Source organism: Typha latifolia, chromosome 9 (assembly GCF_019914945.1).
Source record: "Typha latifolia isolate L0001 chromosome 9, TyphaL0001v2, whole genome shotgun sequence".
NCBI classification, from domain to species: Eukaryota; Viridiplantae; Streptophyta; class Magnoliopsida; order Poales; family Typhaceae; genus Typha; species Typha latifolia.
Window position 1 is genome coordinate 11,617,871 of NC_133094.1, and position 21,275 is coordinate 11,639,145.

Genomic DNA, 21,275 nt, shown 5'->3' on the forward strand with positions numbered 1-21,275 from the left:
GGTATGAAACCTTTCGTCCTGTCGGCCTTCCCAACTACAAAGTCACGGGTCGATCATGATATCTCCATATCTAATTCTGATTTCTGAATCAAAGAAGATAAAAGAAGACAATATGTTCCGATAAGGAGTTACGACTTGCATATACATATAAACAGACTTGTGTATCCAATTTATGTATCTCTAACCTATAAATAATCTAAAAGCTCACGATTAGTATAGAATAAACTAATAATATTAGGGACTCAAAAAAATTCACCCAAAAAAAAAAAAAAACATATTGGCATTTACGACAGGTAGGCCAAGCCCAATATTTTTTGGGCTGTATACGAGTTCCCCAAGCCTGAGTTAAGGGCCAGGCCCAATATGTATTACAGTACGGATGGGCTTTACTGTAGGGCTTCGTGAAAAGCCCAAAATCTGATGAAGATCGCCGCATATTCGGACTGTAGGTAATTCTTACAGGTGGGTATGTAGAGGATCCGTCGCATTGGGTCGGTTGGTTCCGATCTATTTAATTAACTCTGATGGTAGTAAGTGTATCTTGGTTGATAGATAATACCACTTAGTCTGAATCATTAGTTAGTTGAAGTGGCTAATCCTTCCAAAAGCTTCTTGTACCATTAAGATGAAGACTGCTGACCTATCAATATTTCGGAAGATTCCTAAGGTCCCGTGCCTAAATATAGCTTTACTTATTAAAACACAACACCAGTGGATATATATATATATATATATATATATATATATATATATATATTAACCAAGCATCAAATTGAATGATGGACAGCAATCCTGTAGCTAACTTTGTAGAACTTTTTTTTATTATTTTTTCTTCTTCTTCGTTGGATCAATTGAAAATTTAGAGTCCTCTCCAATTACTCTAAGCAAATAGTTTGTTTTTAACCGATCATAAGCTTATAAGCTGTAGGCTAGACTTAATATGTATATATTAAATAATTAAATGATCCAAGATAATACAATATAATGATTAGATAAAATATTTATTAAATATCAATCATAATGTGTACAGAGGAAATTAAATCACCGAACGACATCTGCCATGAGAGGGAGGAGTTAGTAAGACAAAATTGCTAAAATACATTAGTGGCTTATTGGAAGCAAACAGCTGTTCATGTAGAACAGTAGCTATTCTCAAATATAGATAATTGTAATACAAGGACAAGAGAACTAAACTTGGGCATTTATTAGAGGTGTGGATTTATTTGCCTTGCCCCGGGAAATGATGGACTTAGTTTACTTGAAGAATTGAAATGCTAATAGTCAAGTGACTGGGCCCTAACCTAGCTGGAAGAGAGAGCAGTCCAAATAGTTGGCATTCTATGATTGCCTGTTTGTAGGAATTTCTGGAGATCTATACTTACTCTTGGGGAGAATGGGGCATAGCCGAGCTGTCATAAGGCTGTTGAGGTGGACTGTTCGTTTCTTCTCTAACAATGTATTTGCCATGAATTGAATAAGAAGGCCCACAAAAGAAACACCTCATATCAATTAAAATGTCTTATTTACACATGTCTTAGTGACAGTAATAGCCTAACTTTATGTCTCAAGAAAAATTTAAAAGAATAATAATTGCGTGATATAATATAGTTGTCAAGTAAACCCGTGTATCTTTACTCGCTAGTCCTAGTAGAGAGTTTTGCTAGGATTACAGTTTCTTTTCTCCCCTCTTCATGAGAGGTCTTTCCCCGACTACTAGTGACCCACCCCTTCTCCTTTCCTCCTCCTTTACGACATGCCTTATTACTATTATCCTCTTTGGCTGCTTTGCCTCCAACATGCTCTCATCACCATGATACCCGTCTCACTTTCCTCTCATGTTGACATCCATCTTATCTAGCATTAGGGCTGTCAAGCTCGACGAGCGGCTCGGACTTAGCTCGACTAAAGCTCAAGTCCGGCTTGGCTTGGTCAGAGCTAAGCCGAGCCTGAGCCGCTAAAACTGACTTGAAATTAATATCAAGCCAAGCTTGAGCTGAAGCAGGCTCGCTCAGGCTTGGCTTGATAGACTTAGTATAAATCTCCACCTCGTCTTCCACCGCAGTGCGCCTCCTCCCCCTCCTCCTCCTTCTTCTTCTTCCCTTCTTCTTCGGCAGCGGCAAGCCGCTGCGGTGCCTCCTCCTCCTTCTTCTTCTTCGATAGTGGCAAGCCATCACAGTGCCGTCTCCTCCTCCTTTGGCAGCGGCAAGTCACTATGGTGCCCCGCCTCCTCCTCCTCCTCCTCCTCCTTCTTCTTCTTTTTCAGCAGCGACAATCCGTCGCGGTGCCCCACCCCTCCTCCTCCTCCTTCTTCGGCAGTGGTAAGCCACCGCGATGCCGCCTCCTCCTCCTTCTTCTTCTTCTTCTTCTTTGGCTCGACTTGGGCTTGATCTGGCTCGATCCAGCTCGGCTTGAATGAGGCTTGATGATAGGCTCATTTCAGGCTCGGGCTTAGCTCAAGTTGAGTTGAGCCAAGCTTGAGCCAAATTCTAAGACTCAAAATTAATTTCGAGCCGAGCCTAAGCCTGAACCTGAGCCTGAGCCTGAGCCGGAGCTGGCTCGCTCAGGCTCGGCTCGTTTACACCCCCTATCTAGCATCATCCATCTCTCCCTCCTCCACCGCTACAAATGTATTGCCACCATTGCCTTCCTCCTCCCTTTCATGCTATGGTAGCTCTCTCTCTCTCTCTCTTTCTCTATCCTCTTATCACTTCTCTTGTCTAGCTTGGTCGTTTTTGTGTTGGAATGGATATATGAGTGCGAGTCATGAAGGGCCTTTCTTCGACCTCCCACTTGTCTTGCTATGACAACCAACGATTGCCATGGTGATGTCAAGAGAGTGCGTGGTTCTCGGATGTAGGTTGGTATCAAGCAATTATGAGGTGATTTTTTTTTTTGGTGGGGGCCTTTATAGCTTTGAGTTAGCATGCCACAAATTTCTAGTTCAAATTGCAAGGTTATGCTCCCTCACGAATAACCTAACTTTAGAACTTTTGCTCATGTGAATATTTAAGATAGTGTTTCATATTGTTTCTTTATGTGTGTCCTAAGACTTAATATCTTATTTTTATTATTGTAATATTTTGTCTGTCATATTTATTTTTTCAATTTATGTATCAGACAGCTTCAATAGTTGAATAAAAAAAGAGTCAATAAGCTTTCCCTAAAAAGTACCATTACTAATTTCAACTTCAAAAATATTTTTCTTGAGAAGTACTTTGGTATATTTAGTTAGCGTGTGTCTAAAATTAAAAATATTTAGTCAAAGTCAGTGCTTCTGCAGTTCAATTATATTTAACTTTTTTAATTTAACATATAAAATTGAGTCCGTAAATTTTCTATAAATATTTTTGTTATAATAAAAATATATATAATTTATATATATTGTGCATACTAGAATATAGTTTTATAAACAAAAAATTAAACATAATTAATTAATTATAAAAACTCTGCCATCGTAGGGCGATTAGATAAGGAGGAGGTATTGGATTATAAATAGTTCAATAATGGTTGCAATCACAAAATCACTAAACTTATGGTGTACTTAAATTTTTTTAAAATTTTAGTTAGAATAGACTAATATGGCTTTAAGTGCAAGTAGGTTGAACCTTTAAGATTGCGCGAACTATCCGTTTCATGATCAGCACTAGGTAGAGAAAACAACTCATAATATATATATATATATATCTCTCTCTCTCTCTCTCTCTCCCAAAAACTCTCCCTACCTCTCTTATTAGTTATTACTGGGATAGGCATAATAGATTAATAGTATTATACTCAATTATTGCTAGGTTGGCAACACAACCCAATTGCCTCCCGTAACAAAGTCCCCACCCTTGCAGCGTAATTACGGCTAAACCCTTCCTTGGAAGATTAGGCTTTGGATCTGGTGTAGTTTTGAATAAAAGAAAAGAAAAAGTTTTAGGAGGGAAAGAAGAATGAAAGATCCGAGATTGTGATGCCAGAGATGGTTAAATGCCTTGTCCTCACTTCACTTCAATGCAAGCAAGCATCAGTACTTGTTAACCAGATTCTGGAACTTGGAACTTAGAGCTTTTCCCCAGTCCAGGAATCACATTTTTCATTTAATGCCTCAATAAATGATGCCACTTCCTGTAATCAATCTTCTTTTGTCACATACCAAGCAAGCAAAATTGAAACCAATTAGTTTAATCCATAGTAAAAACTTATTTTATCCGCATGTTGGATCTCAATCGGATCCAAAGCCAAGTGAGTGAGGCTATAACTCATGTGGGGTGGGCCCGGAAGTTTAATTTTGGGGGGCGAACGAACGAACAAACGAGTTGCTCATGAGTAAAATTAAGATAGTGGCAGATGTCGTAAATAATTCCAATAGCAGACCCTTTTTATTTGGTGGGGGCCATACCCTCATGGCCATGGGGGGGAGTGCTGTGGCGATGTCTCTCTTCTTTTTCTCCGTCTACTACCTTTTTCCCTTTTATAATAACTATTATTATTATTATTATTTTATCTTTTGTCAAAAGAAAAATTATTATTTTATCTTTTTGGCCCTTTAAGTTTTCTAAAATTCCAACGGCGGCCTCTTTTATACGTCTTCTTTAGATTGTTTAAGCGCAGAAAAATTATTACATTGGCTTTTTATGCCGCTCTCGTCTCCCACCTCCAACACCACACCGCGACCTAACCCTAATTAAACCCTTCTTCCTCTCCGATCCGCGAATCTCACCGAGCTCTCTGCGGAAGGCGTCGTCTTTGGATCGCTCCTCCGATCCGTATCGATCGCGGCATTTGCGTTATGTGTGGTGGTAATGCCTCCTTTTCTTACGCTTTTCGATCTGCCTGCATTGAGATCTTGAACTGGTTTCGCTGGGTGATTTTGGCAGTGTGGCCCATTTCTTTGATTATTTTTTTTTTCTCCTTTTTAAAGTTTATTTTTTGTCCGCATTAAGTTCGTGGAAGGTGATGGCGACATGGTGGTTTCTTTTGGTTCTCGGTCTTCGTTGTTAATTTGATACGTTTTCTGCTTTCCTTTAAGTTCCGAATGGGATTATTGGTGCTGCGTCGGTGTGATCCGCTTCGAATCAGTTCATTGCTGGAAGGGGGGGAAATCGTGCTTTTTAATCTTGTCAATTATGCAAATCACTGCCGATTAATTTTAGTCCGATTTAGTTCTTTTGTTGCTATTTTATTATTTGGAGATTTCTACATGTTTTATGGGGTTCCTATAATCTTCCTGTTTATTTTACTTATCAAAAATTTCTAAAGGCAACTAAATGAGCTGGAAACAACAGTAGTTAGTGTGGACTTGACAATTTTATTAGAGCTTGATTGGGTTAACCAAATCTGTCGGTGTAGACTCGACTTATTAGAGATTCAAATGTTGGAGAGCAATATGATGACTGTGCAGAAATCTTTTTTCCCTTTAGTTCACTCTTTCCAGTGGCTCAAGTTAGAAATCTGGTTTCTCATCATGTTGGCCCAGATAGAAAGTTGTTTAATATGTTACTAGTGCGTCACTAAGGACATTACAGTAGCTTGATTTGTTTAGTCATAAAAGCTTCTGTCGTGATGTTTCCCTTCGTTCCTTGCACTAGTGGTGCTCATGCTGTAGTAAGAAAATTGGCATCTAAGGATTATAATTGTATCCTTACCTTAAAAGTGAACTGCGTGACTTGCGGATTTGCAAGTGAAAATGTTTGTATTTTGTAGGCTGACTGGATTGTATTAGAACACTAGTAACTCTGAGGATTTGTGGAAATCAAGAATCTTATTTAGCCAAACTGGTCTTTCTTATTCAAGATGATCATACGTTGCCCTAGTTGGTTCATTTCAAATTTTAAATTCTTCGTGAAGATTAGATAATTGCTTAGTATTTGTAAAATCTAATAGTCTTTTTCTTTCTTTGTCCATGAGATTTTTCATGTAAGACTTGCTTTATCTACAATGAACTGCCATCTCAATTTGCAGGATCATGGCTTATTTTAATCTGGCTAATTGTTATGCAGGTTTTCCAAGTACAAGATTCAGTATGCTTAGGCAAAATTGTTGGAGAAAAATATATTGTTTGTCAAGTCACTTTAACAGCAGTATATTTTCATTTGGAGATGGGCTAGCTGCTGAATTTATGACTTGTTGCTAGATTAGTTTGTTGAGGTGGAATTTTGAGTTACCGTGGAAGATGGGATCTTCTGGCTGTATTTCCGAGATTGTTGAGTCAAATGAAGAATTAAAGGTGGTCCGGTCTAATGGGTCTAGTACACTTCGTGTGAAGGTGAAAGTAGAGGATCGAGATGGTGAGTCAATTGATTATCCTGTGGAAGACGACCTTGATAGGCTTCTTAAAGCTATCGACATGAGGACCTCTTCTAGAGCGTGTGGTCCTTATTGTCAAGCAGGTGCTGACTTGCTGCAGAAGAATTCCTACAGGAAGCCAGTTAAAGTCGGGATAGCTCAAGCATCAGGAATTGGGATATCAGAATCTGTAACCTTGAAACAGGCACTAAGAAGGTTATGCATCTCCCAGGCCTCAGAGATGGCTGCCATGAAGAGAATGTCAAAGCCAATAGGACTATCTGGTGCATCAGAAGCTGGGACTATTAAAAGGCTGTATGCATCTGTGGTGGTTCAGGCCAGTGAAACGCAAGATGAGGGAAAAAGGAATTTGATGGAGATATCCCTTGTGCCTGAAAAAGTTGCGGTGGATTCATCTAGAAAGGTAGCTGAAAGCAGTCAAGCAAGTGAATCAAGTAATCAAAGTACAATTTCTTCTGCGCATTCACTATCTTCTACCGCAGCCAAGGTCTCAAAGGTGAGAATCCAAGATGTGATTAGTGATGATTCAACAGAAACTAGTAGCAACAATAGTGCTGTAGGAATTGGGAAAAAAGGAAAAGCAGATGCAAAAGCTTCTGGTGCCCGCTCCCAGGCAAGTGGTAGCTCAAGCAAGCCTATAGTGAGTCCACGCCTGGTGAAACCAGTATTTAGGAACAAATCCTGCACTAAAAAGAAAGTGAAGCCAGAACCAACTTCAATACCTAGTTCTCTTCCTAAGAAATCTAAATCAAGTACTCAGGAAGAACCTGTTTCTCCTGCATCAAGCAATAAGAAAGATATTGCGACTGTAGGCATGGACGAAACTAAATGTGATGCCACAAAACCTGCTTTAAATCCAAACGGCTGCAGTGTTAGTAGAATGATTGTTGTAAAAACAAGTGAATGCTCACGATCAAGAGAAAAAGGCGAATGCTCCCAAAGCTCTAAAAGTAGCATTGGTGATTACAGTTGCAGCACAAGCATTAGTGATGATAGCCACAGTGGTTTTAGTGGTAACGGCGGTAGGCCTCACATGTCAAAAGATATCAGATGGGAAGCTATCCGCCATATTGTGATGCAGCAAGGAATTTTAGGATTGAAGAATTTTAAGCTTCTCAAAAGGCTTGGTTGTGGAGATATTGGGACTGTATATCTGGCTGAGCTGATTGGTGCAGATTGCTTATTTGCATTGAAGGTCATGGATATTGAGTTCCTAATTAGTAGAAAAAAGATGCTGAGAGCACAAACTGAGAGGGAGATACTACAAATATTAGATCACCCATTTCTTCCAACTCTTTATTGCCATTTCACGACAGATAACCTATCATGCTTAGTTATGGAGTACTGTCCTGGTGGTGATCTGCATGTGCTTCGACAAAAACAACCTGGCCGGAGTTTCTCTGAAGCAGCTGCCAGGTAGGTTGCTTCAACTGAATATTACATCGGAGTAGCTTTGTCAATGGAGTACCATTTGCTCACTTTAGTAATGGTATCATAAATTCTTTATACTAAATTCCCTTCATGCTTGCTCTATTGTGCATTTTGTGAAAATTGCCTCTTAGCATTAATCTAGTACTGGGGGCTATGCTACTCTCTAACAATTGTACCTGCCTAAAACTAACTAATCTATTAAAGCAAACTATGTACTTCGATTTCAATAACTGGTTTTCTAACCTTTTATTATACAATTCCATGTGGCGCCTATTAGCTGGTCAAAAAAGATTTGAAAAATGCGTTGTTGCTGGTAATAAGAAGATATTAAAGGTGATGTGAAAGTGTAGACGTGAAAACAAAAATATCTTGCACATTTACACATTTGTTCTGATTTTGGCGATGTACTTATATTATTGACAATGTTGATTTTTATTGAATTTAGAACGTATAAAGTCGAATAATTTTTGTATGCATCTTATGTTCTTGGTTACTATCCTAATCATGCTGCATTCTATAACTTTTGACTTATCTTGCAAACTACTTTTCAGGTTCTATGTTGCAGAAGTACTCCTAGCTTTGGAGTATCTACATATGTTAGGGGTGATTTATCGCGACCTGAAACCAGAAAACATACTTGTGCGGGAAGATGGCCACATCATGCTCTCTGATTTTGACCTGTCTCTCAGGTGCTCAGTGAGTCCTACACTGCTCAGGTCCTCAACTTTAGGCAGAGAAGAGGCTGCTAAGAGGCTGTCCGGACCTTGTGCAGAGAATAGCTGCATCGACCCACTCTGCCTTCAGCCATCTTGGGTTCAGGTTTCTTGCTTCACACCACGTTTAGTGTCTTCAACTGCATCCAAGACGCGGAAGCCCAAATCCGACTTAGGCAACCAGATCAGTCCGCTTCCACAGCTTGTCGTGGAGCCCACGGATGCTCGCTCCAACTCATTTGTTGGGACCCATGAGTACCTAGCCCCGGAGATTATAAGAGGAGACGGACATGGAAGCGCTGTGGACTGGTGGACCTTAGGAATCTTCCTCTATGAACTACTGTTTGGTAGAACTCCTTTCAAGGGACCTGGAAATGATGAAACACTGGCCAATGTTGTTTCTAACAGCCTAAGGTTTCCCGAAAGTCCACCTGTTAGTTCTCATGCCAGAGATTTGATCAGAGGATTGCTTCAAAAGGATCCAGAGAATAGGCTAGGATCAGTCAGAGGGGCCGCCGAGATCAAGCATCACCGCTTTTTTGAAGGTCTGAACTGGGCCTTGATTCGTTGCGCTGCACCGCCTGAAACACCGAGAAGCTACGACGTCGGAACTCCAGCAGTGGTGCACAAGAAAAAGGAAGGTAAGTGTCTGGATTTCAGGTCTAATGGAGAGGATGTGGAGTTCGAGCTTTTTTAGCAAGATACTGTTCTCAGCCCTGGTTGCTCTCGTTGTCCTTCCATTACCCCCTGTTAAAATTAATAGCTAATGTTGTAAATGGCGATCTTTTCATTGCAATGAGGTCTTTCGCCTTATTACTAAAATGAATATGATTGAAGGGAGAGCGTTCAATCACACGGACATTTATCTGCTGGTTAAACTACTTTTCTCCAAGTGATGATAAAATACTCGATTATCACTTTGAATGAAATGTAGGGAAAAAGCGCTGCACTCTTCACTTGATCTGTGCGTCCACAGCTCCCTTTGATTGGTTGAACTATCCTATTCTGTTAATTTTTCATAAAGGACCTCATGGAATTTTAGTTAGTTTGAAGTAATTGACACTTTGTGAGGCAGACCAACGGAGTGAGGTTTAATTGCAGTCACTAGTTATGAATGGCTCAAAGTTATCCTTTGAGTTGAATATAACAGTTACAAGCTGACCACTTCCTGCCAAACAACCCCTGCTTTCTTAGAAGTATAAGCTTACTATGGGATGCAATAAGAAAACATAGAAGAGGAGTTTCATGAGAATGAATACTATTCACCTCGCATGTGAAATGCTGCAGTTATAGAACTGCTCAGATGCATGATTCCAGTGACGGAATGTAAAACATCCAGCATTACAAAATTCAATGTCTACGACACAAAAGCACTCGTGCAGAGTCAAACACAATAAATACAGAAGCTAAAACAAAAGGCCCAAAGATATAAATATGAAAGAATGTGTATATATACAATTTCATAATGGTGGATGCATCTGAAATAACTGCATCCAAGAGAAGGCATTCCTTCGTGATCAAACATTTGATATAAATTATTTACATCAAACCTTTTCCAAATAACTCACGCCATTGTTAAAAGCTCCGAAGTATCAGGCAAAGAGTATACAGCATCTCATACTATATAGGTCTTCTTTAGTACTTTCCTACCTTGTTTTCTCCGTGGGTTGGAATCGACCATGATATTCAATGCATTGATAATATCTGCATCCTCTTCATTCCATAGACTCCTAGCAGCATCAGGTTTGTTCAGCAGTAGCTTTGCCACAAGGAATCCGGCAATAGACCAAGTTTGATAAAGCCGAGCTTGCTTCCCAATGAAACGCCCTTGTTTGGTGTCATAATATTCAGGCCATTTATCTGCGGCTATACGCTTCTCAGCCACCTCTACAGCTCTTGCTGCTATCTCTGGCCTGTTCATCTTGATGCATGCCACTGTGAGCTGAAATTAGCTAGAGAAAGGTCAGAAATATTGAAGAACAACTGGTAGATATCGCAGGAAGTTTGTGTGTGCAATCTTTGCCAATGTGCATTGGCTTTCTGAATTTTAGGTGATTTAACCATGCCTAACATTTATCTACAATACATTCTGTGAGAAAAGGAACACAAATATGGATGTGTGGGCATGATCATGTGAACATGTGCGCATGTACAACCAGGTCTGGAGTCAAACATCTGAACCTTTTGACTTAAGACTTACATCCTGGCCAGATTTGCACATCCACAATTTATTAGTGCCCAATGCAGTATTATACATTGGAAATCAAGAAGAAGAAAATTTTACAAAGTTGACTTTTATAACTATTGCTATTTAACTTGGAACACCAAGCACACTCATTGTGATGAAAATCTCCCTCCTAACCTTCTAGTGCAGAGTAATAACAGTTTGCGCAGCATGGCCATCTACGTGATGCATGAGTGTCACAGCTAGTAGGTGGGCCATATTACTTGGAAGAGTTTAATTAACAACTTTATGTTTTGTGAATAGCCATGATTTTTCGCAATTCCACCAAAAGCTACTACTTGTTTTCAGCTGTGGCAAAGTTAGTATTGTCAAAAAGGCCTTATCCTAGTGAAGTTGCTCAGAAATGGTAGGATTCAATTGTTTCAGCAAATGAAAAAACTAAAAAAGAACAAGACCAAAAGTAAGACAGGTAATCCCTGCCAGCCATAGAAACTGTGCAAGAAAGATATGAAAAGTATCCACCAGGTACATCAATTATGGAGCTGAAATTATATTCATCTTTAAAAACCAATTATGCCTACAGAAGACCATTCAGAAAAGACACTTTAGAATAACCAGCCGGTAAAGCAACATCTAACCTGCCAAAGTAATGTTGGCCAAGAGCCTCCATTGTGATATGACCAAGGCCTGCATCAATATAAAGGGTAAGAAAAGGGCAAAAGACAGAAATAGACTTGAAATGAGTTGAGGAAGAAAAAGTCAAAACTTTACGTGTTTTTAGGGTCACTGCCGGTAATGATTCGCCACTCCTGGCCCTCAAGAGCAGGATAACATATCTTAAATGGCATATCTGCCACCAAATCAGACCATTTAGCTTCAACCAGGTCCAAAATGGCATGTGATTGATGTGTTGTAGCTAAACTGCTTACTATAGACCACAGATTTCCCAAAGAGAAGAATCGAAAATCCATGTGAGCTGGCTGCAGGTTACCAATAAAGTAGCCACCCTTATCAGGCATCCACTCAACTAGCCATGGAGAAACTTGATCCGGATAGATGTTGAACTTGTTAACAGCATCATACGAATACTCCTCTGTTTTGTATCTGTATATCTCATTGATTTTTTTCATGTCAACCCAATAATACTCCCTAATATGAAATGATAAAGCTATCAGCCTGTTATTTAATGCTCGACTAAGATCTGCTGATCCATCTTCTGGCGCAAGCATCTCACGTGCACCTAAGAGAGCTGAATAGAAGAGTGCCTGCAAGAATGTGTAGCCTTGTTTATTAATATCATAATTAGAAGAGAAACAGGGTTTTAATATTAATCCTTTAAAAAGAAGATTTCTTCCCACCACAAATGAGGTTCTAGATACTTTACAATTGACCCAAAACCAAATATTGGATCCATAATAATTATCAACTAGGAAGATATCTTGAAAGTCACAATTGATACTTTTTAATGTCCTAGATTTTATGTGTACCCAAGTTGAAATGGAAAAGGAAAAATGCAAAGACTCAGGGGAGGCACTTATGTGCTGAATTTCAGATTGAACTTTTGTGAAGATAATACTATTGCAGTTATAAATGATAGCATCAATACACTTCAGGAAGCAAATATCTATCCAAATAGAAGTACTTCTACCGCCATAAAAAAGAACAAAGGAAAGGCATAAAAATATCTGAATATTGTGTTGTTGAACTTGTACATTACAGAAAGAGTCATAAACAAGATGAACGTACATAATTAATGGAAAATGACAAGAATGCCTGAAGATGTCCACTGAATAGCAAGATATACGTATAGATTACTCTCGGTTCAAAAGTTGTGAATTGGCTGTTTCGGCAAGATGTACTAGAAAATATGTTGCTAAGTTTCGAAGTCTCATGCTCCAATTGCTAAAACACAAAAATTTACTGGAACAACTTTAGCACTAGAGCCCTTGTAAATTAAATAGTTAATGGCTTAAAGCCTTAAACGAGTATCCTTGTACTACCTCAACTAGAAGAAGGGATAAAAAGGAGTCATATTGAAAGCAATTAGATTTACTTGAATTTCCAGAGGGTGGCCATGAATTCCCATTCGGCGATCAATCATGCATGAGCCGTCTGTGACCAATAATGTGGGGAACATGTCAAAGCCATCAGCCAGACAAAGCTTCATAATCATTTTAATTCCAGTCTGAACATCAATTCTCTCTTGAACTGACAGATCCCCAGAGCATTTTCCATATGCTCTGAGCAGTATGATCCACCATAATCCTGGATGCAAGTTCACCAGTGGAATCTCAATTAACATAGGACCAGTTAGCACATGAACGAATATTATTCAGAAAAATTGTCTCCGTGCAATTAGATTACCTGAATCAACAGGTGCTACACGACCTATGGCAGCTTCTCCAAAATCAGGATCCAATACCTCCTCAGTTGCAAAGTCATCACCATCCAGTGGAACAGTTCGCACCTTGAAACTTGCAGGCATCAGACCTTGACCTGGACTATGGCAATCCATTGTCTTCTCCCAGCTCTACAGAATGTAAAACAATGAAGATTATTCATGACCAGAGCTATACAGCATGTAATGGTAAATTGTCATATTTCTGGTCCTGTATTTCATTATTCAAAGCTTTCTTTTTATTTTTCTCAAACTCTTCTGATGGCATCTGAATTCAACATTTTTCTTTTTCAAATTCAACACTTAAAAGGTACTGACTGAACTTGAGGAAATGTAAATAGCCAACCAAATAAATAATGAGGTAAAAAGAAATTCTAGTCCTCATCAGAACTTAAAGTGTCATACCTGACATGCTGAGAAAATACAAGATTTAATCAAAATCTCTAATGATTCAAATTTGGAAATGCTGAGGTCACCTAAGACATATTAAGAAGGAATACTATGGAACACAATTAGCAGTTAATAAGATGTGACCAGACAATAGCTAGAACATCATTGTAAATATTTTGTCACGAAATTGGATATCACATGATTCCTAACACATTGGCTTTCAAAGAGAAAAACTGAAGAATTGCTAGGAACAAACATATTACCTGAAGTTGAAGAGTGTGAAGAATGAAGTTGCGAACTATGTCATACTCCCCCTTCAAGAGGAAAGCAATCCCGGAAGGTATAAAGTCACGAATAAAAACTTGGTCATAGTTCAATACATTGCTATCAGATGGGTCATTTGCAGCAATTGTTCCAACAGGGCTACCACAATAATAAACCATTGATTCCTGTAAAAGGCACCATGCTTCATCCTCAAAAGAACTCCCCCTTCTTTTAGGAGATGCATGATCATTTGTTCCAGCTAGAAAAGATTTATCATCACCAGTTTTGATAGCTCCTTCATCAAAGCCAATAACAGTTTGAGTTTGGCCATTCACATCACTAAGAATCTGGCTTGCCTTGCTGACTGCATCTTTCACCCAGGACCTGTTCCCATCCTCACTAGTTATCTTAGAAGAACTCTCATTCCGCTGACATTGCAACATGACATGCCTCGATCTTTTGTGAGAATGCAGGATCCCACGTACTCTTGAAAGATTTTGGTTTACATTGGAATTAGACAATGCTCTCGCATGCAAAGGACACCTTTTCCTCCTGATTCTTCCATCAATACTCCAGGGCGAAATGAAAGGTGAAGTATTTGAATGTAAAGTGGAACAAGAGTGACTCGATATTGTTCCAGACAAAACATGTGCAGCTACTTCCAAACTTTCCATCATCATGGACTCAAATTATATCAATAAATATGGCCTGATATCATATATACAAAATTGATGAAGCAACTAGTGTTGTCGAGCGATCTGTAATCCTGACAAGATCACCACAGTGATAAGACAACACTAATGTAGACAAAAAGAAGAAGAAGAAGAAGAAATATAACATCACCAAAATTAAATAGTATGAAATTAAAATTATCAAGTCATCTAGATAAATTTCGTCATTTGAAAAAGAAGAAGAAGAAGTTACTATATCAGGACATTCCAAGTCCAGGAAAAAAAGAAAAGGAAAAAAAGCTCTTGATTCAAATAATAGAGAAATGATTCTCTCTGTATTAGACAAGCATCACCAAAATCTGTAACTTTCATGCTTGATTATAACCAACTTCTCCGATACCCAAATCAAAGCCACAACTAGGAATCCAGTTGGAGTAGAATGAATCAAAATTCACAAAGAATGCAATCCATAAGAAGCTGGCTCACGAAGGAGGATGCATTAAGAGTCTTGCATTATGTTTTAATAAAATTTAGAGATCAATAAAAGAAATTCGAACGTAAATCTCACCTATCCTTGAGCTCCCGCAACGAATCTAAACAACAGCGAATTATTTAATTGCAAGGGAATGCAACGAAACGAGGTCTTCTCTTCTCTTATATTCTCTTCTCCTCTCTTATCCGGTGAAAGGAGACCAAGAAAAATCGCTCGCCATGCGCTCGCTCGCACACAGGGGCCGACGAAAGAGGAAAGACTAAGTTTCCACTTTCATTATTATTATTATTATGAGTAAGGTCTTTTCCGGAAATAAACATTATCTAAATAAAGCCATTTCCTTATTTTTACGATTTGTTTGCTGAAAATTAAAAAGGAAATAAAAGTGATAACCGAAATCATTCTAAAATTATTTATTCACATCAACACTGGAAATATGATTGACAGTGGAGGTAGAGATATGGGAGATGGCTCGTCCAAACAAAGAATAATTAAATAAACGTGATCAACAACTACTGGACTCGTAGATAGTTACGTCTTCTCCTATCAGATTTCCTTGATCCCCAGGAGTGGAGTGGAGTGGAGTGACGTGACGTGACGTGGCGTGTCCAAGTCCATGTCTTCTGTGAGAATTGTCAACTAATTCCTCTCAGATCCTACATATGAATTGTTATTAGGAAATCTTTACTACTAGTTGCTTAGTTTCTCTACTAGCCAACGAAATCAATACCCAATTAGTTCAGAGTTTTTCTAGATACTATATTATCTAACTCAAAAATTATTATTTAATTTGATGCACTAAATCTAATAAATTGTATTCTAAAAAAAATTAGTTAGACTCAGATGAAATCTTTTGAGATCCACTTGAATTGGATGGATATTAAAAGACTGCATCTAGACTAATTTAACTTTACTAGAAGAGTTGACATTGGGAATGGAGGCATTGAGTAGGAAGCCATAAGAGGGTAATCAAGGCCAGTCGCAGCTATTAACTCCGTGTTTTGTTTCATTCCGCTGCTTGCTTAATAGTTTTAATAGTTTGGGCAGGCTCGTTTTATTTTGCCCTGAAGCCTAAAACCGCAGACCCACTCGTCTATATATATAGTGCTTATATATAGTGCTTACACACACATCAAACAAAGGAATTCTCCTCATTTGATTTAGAGCTTAGATTTTTAAAAGCTGCCTATACTTCTTCTTTTCGTTTTCTTTTTAAAAATTGAACAATCAGATCAACCAATAACAACCATATGTAAATAATGTAATAAAACAAACTCCTGCTGACTGTTTTATGTAACGCCCCCGCCCGGCATGGGCACGTGCACGTGCACGCCCACGCGCCCACACGACACGTGCGGCGCATGCGACAGGACGGGCGGAGCCCGTCATGCACAGATACTCTCCTGTACACATACAATCATGACATCATCAAATACTACATGCTAATATATCTATGCTCACATAATCCAACACCAAATAAAATATACTATTAACCAAATAAACCTGTTAACATATGAATATCCAAGTCCACAATAGAATACACTAGACCACTATATAATCTGGCAGGACCCATACATACCACAACAAACCATCAAGATACAACTAAAATGTCTAATACAAGAGTACACTATGATTCGATCTGTATGATACAAGTCATCGTCTAATACAAAAGAGTACAAATATCAAGTACTGGTACAAGTCAATATTTGGTTAAGCTATCATCTATACCATCTCGCATCTATAGCTCACCTCATTATCGTTCTAAAATACCTTATCAAGATATCTCAAAATGCTATCACGTACCACATATCTGAGAGGGTTAGAAAAAAAAATAAAGAGAGTCATGAGCAAAATGATCAGTGAACAGACCTTACCCCGAATCAGTGATGCCAAGCAGAGAGTAAATCATGTATTGGATAATATGAATCAGAAAGCAGCATGATGTCATGTATGAACATGTATATATATATCCTCAATGACATATATATGAATGAAATTAATTCTCATGAATAAGCATATTATATCCTCAATCAAAAGTATATCACATAATGAAATTACCATATAACATTACCGAATATAACGACATATCATGTATAACAATTATGATCCAATGATACTAATCACATCAATGATGATGCATGATGTATGTCAATCACTAGATAATTGTATATGTCAGAGGTAGATATAATCTACATATCTCTTACTATCACAATCATCCATCTCAACTCTGAATATCATCCATCATGTTGGATTATGGTACCCGGCCCCAAACTCGATACACAACATGTCACAAGCTCAGAGGATACCTTGTCATACGCTAAGAGTATCTCTTTAGATAAATCATACCCTGCCATACGCTAAGGGTATCTCTGTAGATAAATCATACCCTACTATACGCTAAGGGTATCTAAAAAAAAATAATCATACCCTGCCATACGCTAAGGGTATATCAATGATAGCTGTACCTTGTCATATGCTAAGAGTACAACCATCAGCCATCACCATACTCTGCCATACGCTAAGAGTATGTCCAATACCAGTCCGGACCAGATACCGTTCCAGCCATCACATCATATCACATCACATCACATCACATCACATACACATGTACTTTTATGATTTCATATACATGATAAATCATATGCATATATCCAGTACGATAACAGATCATGCAACTCAGGAATTTAGGTGGTAAAGAAGCCGAGAGAAAAATGATGCAATGCCGACTCTAACCATGTATTTAACACATGTATATTTTTGTCAGTCTATCATATGCCTACTCATGATAGAGATCATCCCAACATAAAACCATAACACTATAATCATTTCTATATATCACCAATGTACTCATATCTCAGATCTGCCTAATTAAATGCATGATAAAATATGCTCGACTATAATCATCAATAGATAAAGTCATATAATCATGTTGGAGGCCAAAACATGCATGTACATAATATATAATATAACCTAATTTGAGAAAGGCGTCTAAGGGATAACACTACTCACCGTCTAATCAGAAGACATAAACCACGCATCTCTCACGTCGATCAGTTAACCAAGTGACACTTATCGCTAGCAAGGTCCACAGGGTCTTAAATAAGAAGTTCGGGATCTGAAAATGTTTAAGTACCAAGAAGTTAGTCGTTCATCTAATTAAAATTCGTTCATGTAAAAATATGATGATTTATTAGATTTTAGAATTTCTACTTATCTTTATAACTGGCTAGATTTTTAATTATAAATAAAAATATAAATATAGATAAAAACCTAATTATAATTAAATTATATCTTGATTAATTAGGAACTACATAGTCATTACTTTATAAAATAATAAATAAATACATAAGCCAATTATTTTATTTGCTACAAAATAATAATGTATAATAAATTATTAGAATTATTTAAAGTGTATCTCATAAAAATATTAGTATATAAATTTGATAATTATAATTTACAAATCTATATACTAATCTAATAGAGATATAAATAAATATGAGTATTACTTATATTTATACCAAATAAATCATTGATTATACAAATTATAATTAATACTAATCATATTGAAGAATATATATTATTATTAAAATAATTAATGTATAAATAATCTATTTGCATTAATTGAGAAGAAAAATACCTAAATAAATAACATAAATAAAATAATTAATTAATAAATTAATTAAATCTGCCATCAGTGCTGGGCCGAGTCCAACACTGTGCAGAAAGAAAGAGAAGGAGCTGAGGAAGAAGGAGAAAAAGAAAGAAAGAAAGAAAGAAGGAAGAAGAAGAAGAAGAAGAAGAGAAGAAAGAGAGGAGGTGAGGGAGGAGGTTGCGGACCCGGGCCAGCGGGGAGGGCACCGGCTGTTGCTGGCCAGCTAGCGGCCGGCCTCTCGCCGGCGGCTCGGCTCCGACAAGCCCAACCTCGGGCAAGAGAGAGAGAGAGAAAGAGAGAGAGAGAGAGAGAGAGAGAGAGAGAGAGAGAGAGAAGGAAAGAGAGTGGGAGTGAGAGGTCTCACCGGCGGCGGTGACGTGTCATGGACTGTCTTTGAGATAGACAACGATCGCGCGACGCTCAACTTCTAAGTAGCAAAGTTAAGCCAGCCGTTCGCTTCACAAGCGATGCACCTGTTTTTGGATTGCGACAAAGCAAAGACAAGCAAAATACAATGTTTGGCAAACAAGATTGCGATTCTTTATTGATTGGAAAAGAAGTTACAAGACATGCCAACAATAGGAAATTTAAAGGGGCAGGATAGCCATCGAGGGCAAAATGAACACCATTGAACCAGTGGCACTTCGGTTGCGAAGGTGGCTCACTTAATGTTTCTTGATAGTTTTCCTATACTACTAAGTATGAGCATCCCCAATTCTGCAACCCGAGGGGTTCAAAGGTCTTGTGGGGCATTACGTTTTGAAAGTAAGCCCCATTTGAGTTTTGGCCCATGAGTTTTATAGACATGTGTGGGGAAAATCCCAAACTAGTGTTGCAACGACACTAATATTGCAATCCTAAGGTTGCTTCGCAAGGAGCTCTTGAAAAAACCAAAAGACACTCAAAAATATGCAAAAGACATGGGCATCCTCGTCGAGGTGATCTTCGGCTGCTACCATGATGCTTGACTTCATCTTGACGAACTCGCCAAGTTCTTCTTTCGGTAGGCTTGAACTTTGTCCTTTTCATGCCGCAGAGTTTCTTCAAGTTCTCAACTAGCTTTTGACATTGGAAGATTCTTCCATTTGACCAAGTATTCGGTCTCCGTAGCTCCATTGGGTAGAGTCCGCACTCTGTCCGCTAAGATGGTGTCAACCTGCCTTTCAAGCGATGTCGTTGTGGGGTTTGGCCAGCTTGACACATTGCGAGAAGGGTCTTCGCGATCGGCATGATACGGTTTGAGGCAACTCACATGGAAAACCGAATGGATTTTAAGCCAAGCCGGGAGTTGCACTCGGTATGACACATTGCCTACTTTATTAATAATAGGAAAGGGGCCTTCATATTTGCGAGCAAGTCCTTTATGCACCTTGCGAAAGAACTTGAGCGATGCCGGTTGAAGCTTGACCAACACCAAATTGCCTTTCTTAAAGTCCCGTGGCCTTCTATTCTTGTCCGCCCACTTCTTCATCTTTTGTGCTGCCTTCTCAAGATAGGCTTTGGCAATCTCCGCATTTTGATGCCACTTTTTGGCAAGGTGATATGCCGAAGGGCTGCTGCCTGTGTAATCCACCACCAAAGTATGCGGTGTGGAAGGTTGTTGTCCCATGATAACTTCGAAGGGGCTTTTGGTGAATGTAGAGCTCCGCTACAAGTTGTAAAAGAATTGGGCAACGTCAAGTAGCTTGACCCAATCTCGCTGATTGGCACTAACAAAGTGCCGCAAGTATTGCTCAAGAAGAGCATTTATTCTTTCGGTTTGGCCATCAGTTTGGGGATGAAGGCTTGTGGAGAAGAAAAGTTTTGACCCCAAGAGTTTGAACAACTCCGTCCAAAACCGACCCAAGAACCAAGGATCCCTATCGCTCACGATGTTTTGTGGAACTCCCCAATACTTGGCCACATGCCTTAGGAACAACCGAGCTGCTTCATCAGCGGTGCAATGCAGCGTAGCCGGTATGAAAGTTCCATACTTTGAGAACCGATCCACCACAACCAACACTGAGCCAATATCCCCGACCTTTAGCAAGCTCGATATGAAGTCCATAGAAACACTTTCCCATGGCCGCTCAGGAACAGGGAGCGATTCCAACAACCCACAAGACTTCGCGCGCTCCACCTTGTCTTGTTGGCAAATGAGACAAGTGCGCACGTACTCTTCGACGTCTTTCCCCATCTTTGGCCAATAATATGCTCTTTCCACAAGAGCCAAGGTCCGATGTACGCCCGGATGACCTGCCCACAAGGTGGCATGACACTCCTTGAGCAGCTCTCTTCTCAAGTTGTTCGCCCGGGGCACGTACACGCGGTTTCCTTTTGTCATGATGAGTCCCTCCTGGACCCAAAACCGTCGTGTCTTGCCTTCGGCTACAAGCTTCTTGAGGGTCTCCGCCATCGGATCACTTTGCATCCCCTCACGAATCTTCTTTAGAAGCGACGCTTGCACTTGGCTTATACTCTCGTTCGCCACCACTTTGAGAGCAGCAAGTTCAGCCTTGCGGCTTAAGGCATCCGCAACCTGAGTGGTTCGACCTAGTTTGTATTCCAAAACTATGTCAAATTCAGCCAAGAAGTCTTGCCATCTTGCTTGTTTTGGAGAGAGCTTCTTTTGAGTTTGAAAATAACTCAAGGCAACATTGTCGGTCTTCACCACAAAGCGAGACCCAAGGAGATAATGCCTCCAAACACGAAGGCAATGTACGACCACCGTCATCTCCTTTTCGTGCATCGTATACCTCCGCTCCGTATCATTCAACTTGCGACTTTCATAAGCAATCGGATGTCTTT

General features: G+C 39.1%; 2 protein-coding genes across 3 annotated transcripts; one reads left to right on the top strand and one right to left on the bottom strand.

Annotated features, from left to right (window-relative positions):
• The first annotated feature begins 4,592 nt into the window (after window positions 1-4,592).
• Window positions 4,593-9,288, top strand: LOC140795605 (serine/threonine-protein kinase D6PKL1-like). Its single transcript, XM_073148280.1, has 3 exons — window positions 4,593-4,784; window positions 5,985-7,707; window positions 8,274-9,288. The coding sequence occupies exons 2-3, from the start codon at window positions 6,158-6,160 to the stop codon at window positions 9,130-9,132; spliced, it is 2,409 nt and encodes an 802-aa protein (XP_073004381.1). The 5' UTR covers window positions 4,593-4,784; window positions 5,985-6,157; the 3' UTR covers window positions 9,133-9,288.
• A 554-nt stretch (window positions 9,289-9,842) lies between these two features.
• On the bottom strand, window positions 9,843-15,082 carry LOC140794716 (neutral/alkaline invertase 3, chloroplastic). 2 transcript variants are annotated; one of them, XM_073146853.1, is made up of 7 exons: window positions 14,912-15,082; window positions 13,672-14,430; window positions 12,985-13,150; window positions 12,674-12,885; window positions 11,392-11,885; window positions 11,259-11,307; window positions 9,843-10,377 (listed from the first exon to the last, which is right to left on the bottom strand). In XM_073146853.1, the coding sequence occupies exons 2-7, from the start codon at window positions 14,350-14,352 to the stop codon at window positions 10,051-10,053; spliced, it is 1,929 nt and encodes a 642-aa protein (XP_073002954.1). In that variant the 5' UTR covers window positions 14,353-14,430; window positions 14,912-15,082; the 3' UTR covers window positions 9,843-10,050. The 2 variants fall into 2 exon arrangements, with proteins under 2 accessions (XP_073002954.1, XP_073002953.1); XM_073146852.1 differs by having other exon boundaries at window positions 13,672-14,438.
• Window positions 15,083-21,275: the final 6,193 nt, after the last annotated feature.

Bases quoted from the DNA above. Each gene is read 5' to 3' on its own strand.
- LOC140794716 (XM_073146853.1), bottom strand. From the start codon at position 14,352: ATGATGATGGAAAGTTTGGAAGTAGCTGCACATGTTTTGTCTGGAACA. The intron at 11,308-11,391 runs GTAAAGTTTTGA...ATATTGATGCAG, and splicing joins GGCAGTGACCCTAAAAACAC to GCCTTGGTCATATCACAATG. The intron at 10,378-11,258 runs GTTAGATGTTGC...AGCTAATTTCAG, and splicing joins GGCCAACATTACTTTGGCAG to CTCACAGTGGCATGCATCAA.
- LOC140795605 (XM_073148280.1), top strand. From the start codon at position 6,158: ATGGGATCTTCTGGCTGTATTTCCGAGATTGTTGAGTCAAATGAAGAA. The intron at 7,708-8,273 runs GTAGGTTGCTTC...ACTACTTTTCAG, and splicing joins TTCTCTGAAGCAGCTGCCAG to GTTCTATGTTGCAGAAGTAC.